Source organism: Podarcis muralis, chromosome 9 (genome assembly GCF_964188315.1).
Source record: "Podarcis muralis chromosome 9, rPodMur119.hap1.1, whole genome shotgun sequence".
Taxonomy (NCBI): Eukaryota; Metazoa; Chordata; class Lepidosauria; order Squamata; family Lacertidae; genus Podarcis; species Podarcis muralis.
Genome location: NC_135663.1, coordinates 78159623 through 78172615, shown reverse-complemented (window position 1 = coordinate 78172615; position 12993 = coordinate 78159623). Strand labels below are relative to the sequence as shown.

Here is a 12993-nt window from a genome sequence, read left to right as displayed (position 1 = left end):
ATCTCTGCACCTCCTTTGCTCCCCAAACAGCTCTGGGTGACAAACAGAAAAAGGGTAAAAGAATACATGTTTAAAAAATTAAAAAGCATTTAAAATATATACAAAACAATTACAAACATCTAAAAACATTAAACACATTTAAAGAAACATTTCAAAACAGTCACATACTCTCATAGCCTAATAATTCCAAGGTTGCCGGGTTCTGTATCTTTCAGCCATCAGACTCCTGGCCTGGGTGAACAGGGACTTTTAAAAATGCCTCTTGAATATTGATAATGAGAAAGATAGAAACAACTCCCCACGAAGGGCAATTCCACAAATGGGGAGCCACCACTGAGAATATCCTGTCACAAGTTAGCATCTGCCAGGCAGCACCCAGCAATTGCAGCCGCAACGGGGGATTTCCAAAGTTTGGCACGTCAGTGAGTTATTTTCTTATTTAAATCAACCTGTGTAATGTGTCTGAGGAAAAGGCAATGAGGCTGAAATGGCCTCAGGGTCTCACTGCCACAGAAGCATGCCTTGCACTTCATCAACAGAAATAGGAAGTCTTCACACAGAGGGGCTTAGCTTGGAATGGCAGATGCCCACTGCGTCAGGTAGGGCTACTAGGAGAGGAGGTCGCAGGGGTGCGTGGCGAAGTTATTCTGGTTTCCTCCCGATCCTCCTCTCTAGATACTGTGGACACTTAAGAGTTGCAGTTTTACAAATACCTAGCACCCAACTGAATTGATAAAGTATCTTACCTTGGTTCTGAAGGAGTCTCTGATGGGAAAAACATTATGCCTCCTCCATTATGCCTCCTCCAGCTGTTATTGTTTTCTCCCTGTCCTCCTCTGCAAAAAATCTGTGGGCACTTCTAACTCTGCAGTTGTACAAATACTTAACTAAATAAATGAGTGTCATACCTTGGATAATAAGCTGCAATAAGGCTACCTGTGTGGCCTCCACCTCCCCTTAGAGCCACCCTGATCCTCTCCCCCTGGTCTCTCTTTATCTTCTTCCCTTGCAAAGAAACCAAGCATCTGTGAACACTGCAGCGGTACAAGCATCTAAGAAAACAAGAAAATCATACTGTGGTTCAGAAGAGGTTGATGTAGATGGTTATATTTATTTGCTGAGAGAAGATTACCTGTGTCACCTCCCCCTCCTCTTGCAGCCACCCCAATCCTCTACTCCTGCTTCTTATTTCTCTCTTCACCATCTTCTCCTGCAAAGACCAGGGTGCTGTGTGATTAAATAGGGTATTAACTTGGTTCTGTAGAGAACTGTGCAGTCAGCTCAAGGCTGTTGAAGCAGCAAGGCATGGGGACTAAGCTGTGGGAGTTGGGAGTTGTGTTCCATCTTTGCATCTGTAAATGCACAGGTGATTCCTCCAAATCCCAAGAAAACCAGACCTACACAGTCCTCTCAAGCCGCATGACACTGAGAGGTGGATGTTAAGAAGCTTTTCCCCACAAGGTGTCTCCGGGTCTTCTTTTCATATCTTCTTGTGCAGAAAGTTCATCCAATTATCTTTCAGATTGGCAAAAAGTTTATTGAGCCTCCTGTTGAAGTCTGGAATTCCTGGATCATCCATTTCTCAATGGACATGCATAAAGGAGGGAGGACTGACAGAGCAGGTCGGTAAAGAGCCCCTCTAGGAATGCTTCATTTGCGAGTGTTGCACCTGGAAAGTTCAGGGGCTTCCATGTCTGTTCAGGCTGAAGAATTGACATTTTGATTTTCTATTTATAGAAAATAATTAATTGAGGTTGCAAGCCTTTACATACTTAAGTGGGAGTAAGTCTTGTTAAACTCAATGGAGCTTACTTCTAAGTAGATGTGCATCATCATCATCATTATTATTATTATTATTATTATTATTATTATTATTATTCTATACCACCCTCCATCTGAGAATCACAAGGTAGTTTACAATATATGGATTGTATAGGATTGCACTGTTAAGTCCTAACCAGCAAGGAAGACTGGTGAAGCTGTTAGCAAGAGAGAAAATGAGGATGAATTTACAAATTTAGGGGGAGGGAATCATTTCAGAATACTGCAGGCAGGATTATCACATGTTTGAATGTAGAAAGCTCTCTCCAGAGAGGCTCACCTGGTGCCATCATTACATGCCTTTAGGCACTGGGAAAAACATTCCTCTTTACCCAGGTCTTTGGCCAATAAATATTCTATAGCTTGTTAAAGCTGTAGGTGGGGTAGGGGGGCAACTGTTACCAAGATTAATTTATTATTATGCTTTCTGTTATTATACTTTTTATTATTTTTTATTATCGATGCTGCGTAAAATGTGGTCTTAATATTGTACACTACCTTGGGATCTTTTGATAAAGGGTGATATTAAAAAATCAAATAAATAACAACAACAATAACAAATGGCTAAAATAGCAGCGCAATTTTAAAAAGGCAGTGGTGTAAGAGGGGGGGGGAAAGCCTGGCCAAAGCTAAGATTTTGGTGCTGGAAAAGTGTAAGATTCCTTGGCAGGAAAGCCTCTGTAAAGCAGCAAAACAAAAAAGGCCCATTCCTTTTTAGCCATGCTGCTCACCTCTGAAAGTGGCAGTTCACATGAATGTACAGTCTGTGTTGACAACAGGTGAGCTGCACAAATCAACACATAACGTAAGCACATCACCCAGTTTATTGGAATTAGCTTGGCTACAATTGTAAATTACCTGGAAGTAATTGCCCCAACTTCTGACTGCATATATTCCGGCTTATACAAAAGGTCTTCAGTCAAGTGATACACGACTTTTAGCTAGGGAAGGCAGAGAAATTCAATTGGCTTCACATTCAAAGGCAAACCTACCTGATTAGCATTTTCCAGAACAATACACAACACAAAACACTGCCGCCCTGCAAAATGGGCACTTCTCTGAATTTTGCAGTGCATTTCCCCAGCCAAGTAATGTGCACGAAAATTAAGAAATCAGGGTAAAGTTTGCATTTATTAGTGGAAATGGCATACAAAAATGCATTATATAAGGAAGAATTGCTTTGAAAAAAGTGTGTATAGGCAAAACTGAATATATGAAGACAAATTTTCACTAGAAAAATTAATGATGGATTTTTTACAAAAACAGATAAATAAATCACAAACTGATACAACAATGTAGAGTGGGAAAATTAGGAACAAACTGAAAGTGACCTACTTGATCATGCCTTTCTTTAGCTCTTCATTAGAAAAGCAAATAATCTTGGAAAGAAGGGTTACCATTTAACCTGCTCATGTAGACTACGAACCCCATCAAAGAGGAGGAAATCTAACCTCTGCTTGGTTATTTTCCTTATTTTCCAATTTATGCTAATCTGTCATAAACAAATTTGAAGGCTTCATCATCACCTCACTCATTTGCCGCAGCCAGGAGAATCCAATAATTTATCTGGTGTACCGGCAGATGATGGCATTGGTCCTGCTCAGAAACGTCCCAGAACTGTGCTCTTCCTCTGCTACACCACTGGATGACTTGGAAGAGGAAAAAATAAACAGCCATCAGCCTAGTAAAGGATGAGGGAATGTAAGCCTTGTGGTTGCTTGTGTGGCTATCTCATAATTGAAGACTAATTGACTTAGGGGGTATATGATGGGCCTTCCCACAGCCTGCCTGGGTGTGGGGGCCATGGGGAGCCAGGAACAGAACTAGAGGTTGCTCTGTGGCTCTGAACTAAGGTTGTCTGACAGGGCATGAAGAAAGGAAGAACTGCCATGACTGGTGGATGGGGCTTTGCAGATTTAAATATTGTAATGTTTAAGTATGAGGAGCTTGCTGCAGTTCCTTTGCTAACCAATAAATTTGTGGCCTGGTATTCATACAACATCTCATCTTTTCCTGACTATTGTGTGCAATAAACTTTCAAAATACAACTTCCCTTGCCCATGCTAGGTCAAAACTAGCTCTGAGATCAGTCAGTCATAGCCCCATCTCTTCTTTTTAACAAATTTGTATTTTACACATTGTAAACAAATGGAACTACAGTAACCATTATCCATTGCCTCCAGACATTGTAAACAAATGGAACTACAGTAACCATTATCCATTGCCTCCAGACATTGTAAACAAATGGAACTACAGTAACCATTATCCATTGCCTCAGCAATCAAACCTATTACTTAACGCAACCCCTCCACTGAGAATATTGAGCAGTTGGTATAAGAAGTTCTTGATTGTTGTCATTAGCATAGTTAAAGAAATGGGGTCCATGTTTGTGGAAGGGTGTCTCTATTCGTTATGCCTTTAATTGCCCTCGTGTGTCTGGTGAGACTCTCAGGCATTGCTGTATCCCAGGTATTATTTTCCCATATGCAAGGCCATAGCTACGGGGGGCTAGCCAGGCTCCCCCCGCAGGTAAAACCTCCAGAGGGGCACCATTGAGGCTTCCTGCCTGTGTGTGTATGTATATGCAAATGTGTGGGGTGAAATCAAGGCTAGTTTCACCCCTGCCATGTGTCCAGGGGTATTTCAGTCTGGTTCTTCCATTGCTGAGCTATCGCTAATCGTGCTGCGGTCAGTAAGAAGCCTACTAGTTTGCTGTGGCACAGGGTGGAGCCTAAGTCTGTGTCCAAAGATTGTAGGGCTAAGGCAGGACAGATCTTGGAGCTGAGGCTCCAATACTTTGGCCACCTCATGAGAAGAGAAGACTTCCTGGAAAAGACCCTGATGTTGGGAAAGATGGAGGGCACAAGGAGAAGAGGACGACAGAGGACGAGATGGCTGGACTGTGTTCTCGAAGCTACCAGCATGAGTTTGACCAAACTGCGGGAGGCAATGGAAGACAGGAGGGCCTGGCGTGCTCTGGTCCAGGGGGTCACGAAGAGTCGGACACGACTAAACAACGAAAAAGGCAGGATTTGGAGAAAGGGGTTGGCCTGTAATTGGGGTATAATGGAGAATTAAAAGGTAAAGGTAAAGGTAAAGGGACGCCTGACCGTTAGGTCCAGTCGTGGCCGACTCTGGGGTTGTGGGCCTTTTCTGGCTTACCGTAAATTTATCCAGAAACTAAGCTGCTAATACTGAGCAGCCTTCTTGATAGGGTGACTTGGCTTTTAAAAGTCCGTTTGTGTTGGTTAATGTTGTATTTGGTAAAAAGGAAAAATGTAGATATGATAAAATAAAAAAGGAGAATTCCCTGGATGACTAGATCCAGGTTTGGGGCAAATATTCTTTCATGAGAGAGCCCCAGCAGAGATTTAAAATCAGAAAACGCTATGGTCTTAACCCCTCCATGCAATAATTAGAGTTAAGCATGTTGGTTATATGAGGCTGGATATATCCCACATTTTGTTAATTGCCTTCACTCTCAGAAGTCTTCAATGATGCGTAAGGAACTGGAATGGTGATTTGATTACCAAAGAGCTTATACTGTATTATTTGCTTTTATGGCTATATTTGATTATTCTAATCACATGTTTTTGAATGAGAATCCTGGCCTATTGTGATTCTATTATTTGGAATTTTGTAAATAATAATTTATATTTTTATCAATTTTTGTATATATTCATTACTTTTTCTGCCATGACAGATGTGCAAAGCAATGTACAAATTTACAATTAAAATCACAAAGTTAGTTCTACAGACTCAGCTCAGATATATAAAATTTTAGTATTTTGCACCACAAAAATAGGATAGCAAAATATCCAAGCTGTTGAAACGCGATAGACTGTAAAATTTGACTTGTGTAAAGCGAAGCATAATAAATATTATCCCCTTTTTTTGTCTTTTTCTTTCCCTTTTTGTTCTAGGTGTGAGCCACAGAAAGAAAAATGATGTGCAAGTAGCTGGAGGAAACCTTTATGAACAAAGTTCTAAAAAAACTAGTCATGACTTTATCGCTGCTGAATTTAGGGGGGAAATGTTCAGAAATGAACTCCCTGTAAGTTGTGTAATAGATGTGGATAGAGTTGCTCCAGAAGATGGTCTGGCCTGGTCTTGCAGTGAATCCGAAGGGAACCTCAGTTTTGAAGGCTGTATTGCAGAGTTAAAATCTTGCCAAGGGAGGATGCGAACAGGTGTCTACAGGACATCAGATCTTCCATCTTTTATTGCTGCTAAGAGCGAGAAACATAAGGATGAGGAGTGTAAAGCAACATTTGTATGAAATTGCAATATGCATGGCTCCAGAAACTTCATTCTCCGAGGTCATTGCAGGCACTAGTACATTTATTGCCTTTGGAACATAAACACAAGCTGCACAATTCCCTTTTACTAGGAGACAGCGAAACTTGTTGACAGCATCTGAGAAAATCCACCAAAAAACCAGCAGTCTTGTTATAAAAATTATTGGAAAAACATACACAAATTAGTACATAAATATGTTTTAAAATACATATTTCTGAATGTGTCTTCTCACAAAACAGGCATGCCAACTCAGAGGGACCGAGGCAGTTCTCCCCCTCCCCCCCCCCAGGTATTTTTGAGGGGGCTGAGCTGAGCCAATACTCAGGGGGCGTTTGGCTCTGCTCCCTGACATCGTGCAAGCTGTCACGTGGCATCACATAGGGGGGGCCCCCTCCCCTTAAGAAGATGGCACCTCTGTCACAAAATATGCATTTATAAATATGTATTCTCTAAACATAAGCATATATAAGTGTATTTTATCATAAAATATACATTTTAAATGCATTTTAGTAATTTCTTGGGGTAAGAGCAGTGGCGTAGCGTGGGTTGTCAGCACCCGGGGCAAGGCAAGTAATTTGCGCCCCCTTACCCGTGGATTTGCGCCCCCTAACCCGTGGATTTGCGCCCCTAACCTGTGGATTTGCCCTAACCCCAGATGTTGCGCCCGGTGCGGCCGGCCCCCCCTGCTACGCCACTGGGTAAGAATTGCATTGTGAAATTTGAAGGTTGTTCTCATCTGCATAATAGTCTGGGCAGTGTGTATAAAGTCAGTTTGCATTCTCATTCACAAAGACCACATTTCTTGAAGGTCCCTCACCTGAACTTCTCTAGCTATTCCCTTTCAGATATAAACCTTTAAATTAAATTAAAATTCTTAAGGCTAACAAGACGTGAAGTTAAATACAGTATGTTGTTGTGTTGTTGTTGTTGTTGTTGTTGTTAAATGCGAATAGAATCAGCGGGAGGGAGATGTCTGCTGTGAGCCTAACAATTATTACCCACCCACTCAGCTGATTCTATTTACATTTTGTTAAAACCTGCATGTTAAATCCACAGATCCATTTAACCAGTCTCTAGTCTTTCATGGGCTGAATATCAACTTCCATGCTGGGAAATAAGTATGGTACATGAAAAGTACATAGGATCACCAGCATGGAAGTTGAATATAATAGTCCAGGCTATCTATTCCTGCCCTAGTTCAATATCTTATCTTACGAAGGCTTTTTTTGTGCTACGAAACAAACAAGGAAAAATGCATATATATTGTCTCCACTGTCAGTCCATAGAGTATTTTTGCCAGAGGCTGGCAAAGGAGACAATTTTAATACAAACTAGGCAGTCCAAGATGGGCTTGGGGATCATGTGGCTCTCAGTGTTGTTGAGCTACAATGGTCATCCCTGACCATTGGCCATGCTGACTCTGGCTGATGAGCTACAGAGTCCAGCAACATCTGTAAGCCAAAGACCCCCACCCCAGGATTTATAATTCTGAAATTACTCTGTGCTGTATAAGGACATAGAAGGCCCTCAGAAACTAGTATGGAGAAATTATGTACCTCCAGACTGGAAATTTTATCAGTAGAAGAGAAGACCTTAGGAGTGGCTCCCAAAGTGAAGTGGGAAGAGAAGTTTGGTGAAATCCTGGCCCATTGTGTGCACCATTTTCCTGGCTACAATTACTTAAGTAGGACAAACAATGACAACATTGTGGTTCCATAGAATGGGCAGAAAGTAATGCAGACTGTGGAGATGCGTTCTTCTAGCTGAGATAGGGACAGCCAACTTCCAATTTACACACAGGTTACGTTCCCAGGCACCACACGTTCAAAGTGAAATTGCATGTATTTGGGACACCATTGAAAAAGCCTGCAAACACCCCATTTTGCCCAAGCCCTGTTTTGCCCCTTTATGTGACTTTTTGGGTCATTTCCAGGTTTGGCTCAATACGCACATGCGCAGTCATGCACATATTGGACGTGTCTAAAACGGTTGCTGCCTTGTGGTGGTGTGGCAGGATGTAGGAGCCCCTGTTTGAGGTGAAATCACCAGTTGTCATCTCCTTATACTTGGTAGGTGTGTATATGTAGCATGAGAAGCATATGTAAATATGGAAACACTTTCATTATACAATTCAGCTGAAATTTTTACTGGAAAATGTTATAGGAAACTGTCAGAACAGACCCATGGCTGTTGGTGGGAATCCAGCTGTGTGGGTTGCATAGCCAGTGTTGATCTTGCCACATCAGTGTATTCTTCTGGACATCGGATAAAGGAAAACATTAGTGTCAGTATGATCACTTTGGGCCTCTCTGTGCAGCTGTAATGAGCCAATAGGAAGCAGCGTCTCAGTTTTTCAACAGAAGCAGGTGATGCTAAACATAATAGTGAACTTGCCACACTTGCAAAGCACATTCCATAACAAAAAGCATACAGACTAACAGTCCTATATTGCTGAATCTGGAGAGTCACGCATTTAAGTGGAAGAAAAAGAAATAAACTATTTTGGTGTGTCAGCTGCTTTTTCATCTCAATTAATTAATGATCTATTGAACTGCAAATATTTTGCCCTCTGGAACCAATCTTAAATTTTCATTCGGAATTTGAGTAGTAAAAATCTGTCATTGGGAAATAGATGTAATTTAAATATCAAATTGTCCATCACTTTTCAAAAATTATGGTCCATTTTTTTTCTTTACAATGATATATTATTACAACTTACAGAAATCAGTTATTTTAAAATACTAATTTTGTTTTGTTTGAAGTAAGAAATAAGAAATGCAATTTGAGCTTCAGAATTAATCCAGTTGTGTGTGTAAAACAAGAATTTAGCTTAATTAAGAGCACAACATCTTGTTATAATGATGCTAAGGAATCAGTCTACAGTGTAATATACGAATGATCATGTAATCTGCTTGTATGATATTAAAGTAATATTAAATATTTCAGTCTTTCCTGTTCTTTCCATGTGAAAAGAACTATGAGGGGTGATTCATTACATTGGTTTTTAAAATCTACAACAGGAAGGAAATTAAGGCTGAAATTCTAATCCCGCTTACTCAAGAGTAAACCTCACAGAGTGCAGTGGGATTTATTTCTCATTGGCCGTGGGTAGGAATGCAGTCTTGGTGCACATAGGCTGCCCTTGGGAACAAACACTTCAGAAAGAAGAAAAACGAATAGGCACCTGTGTACATCAATGGATATTTAAATAATGTATATTACAAAGCAGTTTCTGGATTCATAATGTGTTCATGTTTTTTCTTTTTTTTTAAAATGGTTTTTTGTATAAAATTGAGGCAAACATACATACATACATACCCCGCCCATCTGGCTGGGTTTCCCCAGTCACTCTGGGTATTTTTTGCCCTGGGTGAAGCCTCCAGAGGGGCGCCATTGAGGCTCTCAGTCTGTGTCTGCGTTTAGGCAAATGCATGTGGAGGGTGCCAAACAGGGTCTTTGACCCGGGTGAAATAAAGCCTAGCTTTGCCCCTGTGCATGGTCACGTTCTCTCCTTGCTAACCACAAACTGTAAAGGTAAAGGGGCCCCTGACCATTAGGTCCAGTCGTGGATGACTCTGGGGTTGTGGCGCTCATCTCGCTTTATTGGCCGAGGGAGCCGGCGTACAGCTTCCGAGTCATGGGGCCAGCATGACTAAGCCACTTCTGGCGAACCAGAGCAGTGCACGGAAACGCCATTTCCCTTCCCACCAGAGTGGTACCTATTTATCTACTTGCACTTTGATGTGCTTTTGAACTGCTAGTTTGGCAGGAGCTGGGACCGAGCAACAGGAGCTCACCCCATTGTGGGGATTCGAACCACCGACCTTCTGATCGGCAAGTCCTAGGCTCTGTGGTTTAACCCACAGCGCCACCCACGTCCCACCACAAGCTGTAGTCAAGAACAAACATGGGCTACAGGGAAAAGACTAACAGCTGCTTCCTTGAGGTTTGGCTCTCTTTTCTTCCGTCTGCAGTAGTGTCAGCAGCGGTCTGGTCCTGTTGACCTTATGCTTGAAGATCTGGCCCCCCCTGCTGCTCACCTCCTTTTTTCTTGGGACCATCTATAAGCTTTCCTCTCTTGATTTCATTCATCAAGCGACACTGAGGCAAATGTTACATGTGGGTCTGATAGTGGGGCAGTTCAAACTAACAACTCTGGGGATACTCTAAAAGGCTCTATTCCCCTCCTTTGAAGAGTCAGTTGTCCATTACCTCCACCAGCACTGCTTCTGATTTTCTCAAGGGGTTATGAGGGTGTTTCCACATGGTCAGTTGTTCTGCTCTGCTAGGGATTTCTTTCTTTGTTTTGCAAGTCACTTTCCATTGGAAATTTTGTAAATAGGTTACAAAACCCCATTTATAAAAAATGTGGTGAGTATGCATTTGAGTCTTTTCATGTACCAACAGGGATAAAACAATTACATTTGTATTGCAGAGGGCAGCTGGATCTAGAGCCTTTTAGAGTATCCCCAGAGTTGTTAGTTTGAACTGCCCCACTATCAGACCGGGCCAGGATCTGCAAAAAATAATCATCACTAGTATAAGAAGCTATTCTAAATCCTTGATGTGGATCAAGGCAGGAATATAGCCTGCCTCTTGCATGTCCTTCATCTCCTACAGATTGTCAAGTTATGTGTTCAGCTGATGGCTCCTTCGTAAAAGGGGAATTTCCCTACGCAACAGCTACAGACTCCTTTCACTTGACTTACCGTTTGATCTTGCTGAAAACAACCTATTGGGGTCAACAGCTCTGTAGAAAGAGACATATTTAATTTACGACTAAAATGTGAACTCCCCCAGGGCGGCAGAGGAGGCTGCAGCCTACTCAAATCTATCGTCAGAGCTTTCTTCCTTTGCTTTTAAAGCTATAAACCTATTGGAAACATGTCGTGGGGGTGTCTAATATGCTAATGAACAACGTGGGTGGAAAAGCAGAAACTCTAGTACATCTAAAAATGTAACCCTGAATAAAGTGCAAATGAGTTTATTCTAAACTCCTTCAACTTGGTTGGCAGAATTTCAAAAGTGGGTGCATTTACAATATATATTTTTTTTCAAAAAAAAAACACACAAAACCAACACCAAAAATTCCACGCAGAAATCTAGCTGTGTCTAGATAATTATTTGAGAAAACTCAGGTTTGATCCACAACCCTGCAGACATTACCCTCCCTACGCCAGTGCTTTTGCAGATAGTTAAGTCCTAGCAAACTAAGGCACAGGTACAAGAGGGACTGTAGGGGAAGATGTCCAATTCTAGTATCTTCATGCAGAATCTTCAGGAACCTGCTGTGGAGCTACAAGTCTAGAATGGAAAAGATGAAACACATTACTGAAACTTTCTCTATTGCCCATATGCCTTTGCCATCCTGGGATGGAGTCACCTCACTGCCTGAACTTATTATTATGAGGTTAAAAAATAATAATAATTCAACAATTCATGGTGGGGATTGGGCTTGTGAGGCCATTCACCCACAACCTGCATGGCTCAAATACCTTCAGAGTGCTTTCTAGTTAAATAATAATGTTATGAGTTGTGGGGGGCAAGGGAGGAGGTTGTATGTCGAGACCCTTCTAATTCCTGGATCCAGCAAGTGTTAAAATCTAAGCAAGGCTTATTGAACTAGCCAGACAAGTAATGGTAATGGCCCTCTGAGAATGGGGCAATAAGGTTACAAAAGAAGTGGTCCATGCCAGATAGCAAATGGGTGGGCCACCCTCCCTCAACTCGCTGGTAGTGAGGTAGGAAAAGACAAAGGCCAGGGCTGAGGGGTGGGTGGGTGTAAGCTAGAAGTTGGAGGAAGAAACAGGCTGTCTCCTGTGAAGGAGAGCAATGTCTGGTTTCTGCTCAAATCCAAGGCTGTGGCTATGGGTGAAGCAAAAGTCTTTTCTGGCTGCCTTTCCTGGGGGAAGAGAGCTGCACATGGGCATCAGCTTGAGCAAAGTCCAGAGAACCAAAACCCCGAGGGGCCACCGCTGCATGGACTCCAACACTACAGGTTCCTTCCTTGACGCCACCAACAAACTCAGTGGAGTCACCAATCTCCACAAGGGAAAGGGCATCCCAATCGCATAATGTCCCACTGGGACCAAGCTTGGTCTGATGTCTTTCCTAATAAAAGTGATGCGTTCGAGTTCTGATTACCACCCTAACCCAATAAAGAGAAAAGACCAAACCTGAATCTTTGCTAGGTAAACTGTAACTGTGACATTGAAACCATCTATGAATGTCATCCGTCTGCCTTCCAAACAGGAGTTCACCTCCACCATTAAATCCATTTACATTGTAAAGCAGGCTTCCTCAACCTCGGCCCTCCAGATGTTTTTGGCCTACAACTCCCATGATCCCTAGCTAGCAGGACCAGTGGCCAGGGATGCTGGGAATTGTAGTCTCAAAACATGTGGAGGGCCGAGGTTGAGGAAGCCTGTTGTAAAGGGGGGGAAAGAATGTAAAATAGATTTCACAACACATCGGAATGTCGGTTCTTGGACCCGATTGTTTCTCTCCTGAATTATGTATTATGTATTTTGTGTTTTTCTCAACTGAACTGCCTGAGATCTACAGATGAGGTGCTAAATAAATAAATAAGGATAGACTCTCATAGATTTGGCATAAACTCTATTAAAAAACCTGGGGATCTAAATACCAGTCCAGATTTCCTGTTCACTGCTGGTTATTCTGGTTATTCTGGAGTATGACAAATAATGGAAAGGCATGGAAACTTTGGGCAAATATTAATCAGTCCAAATGGGAACTAACAGGATGTGGCATATTTAGGCCTTCTTTTTGTGTGTGCTTTCCCTGAAATGTTTCTGAAACCAATATTTACCTCAGTACACAAACACATTACTTATTAACATTGCTGAACGAGTG

The 12993-nt window shown here is 41.9% G+C and overlaps 1 protein-coding gene across 7 annotated transcripts in view; it reads left to right on the top strand.

Annotated features, from left to right (window-relative positions):
* RGS12 (regulator of G protein signaling 12) overlaps positions 1-9063 on the top strand; it is an 84899-nt gene extending 75836 nt beyond the window's left edge. For all 7 annotated transcript variants that reach the window (XM_028745154.2, XM_028745152.2, XM_028745153.2 and 4 more), the window contains one exon: positions 5745-9063. In XM_028745154.2, coding sequence (XP_028600987.2) covers positions 5745-6100 — 356 coding nt within the window. In that variant the 3' untranslated portion in view covers positions 6101-9063. The remainder of the gene's footprint in view (positions 1-5744) is intronic.
* Positions 9064-12993: the final 3930 nt, after the last annotated feature.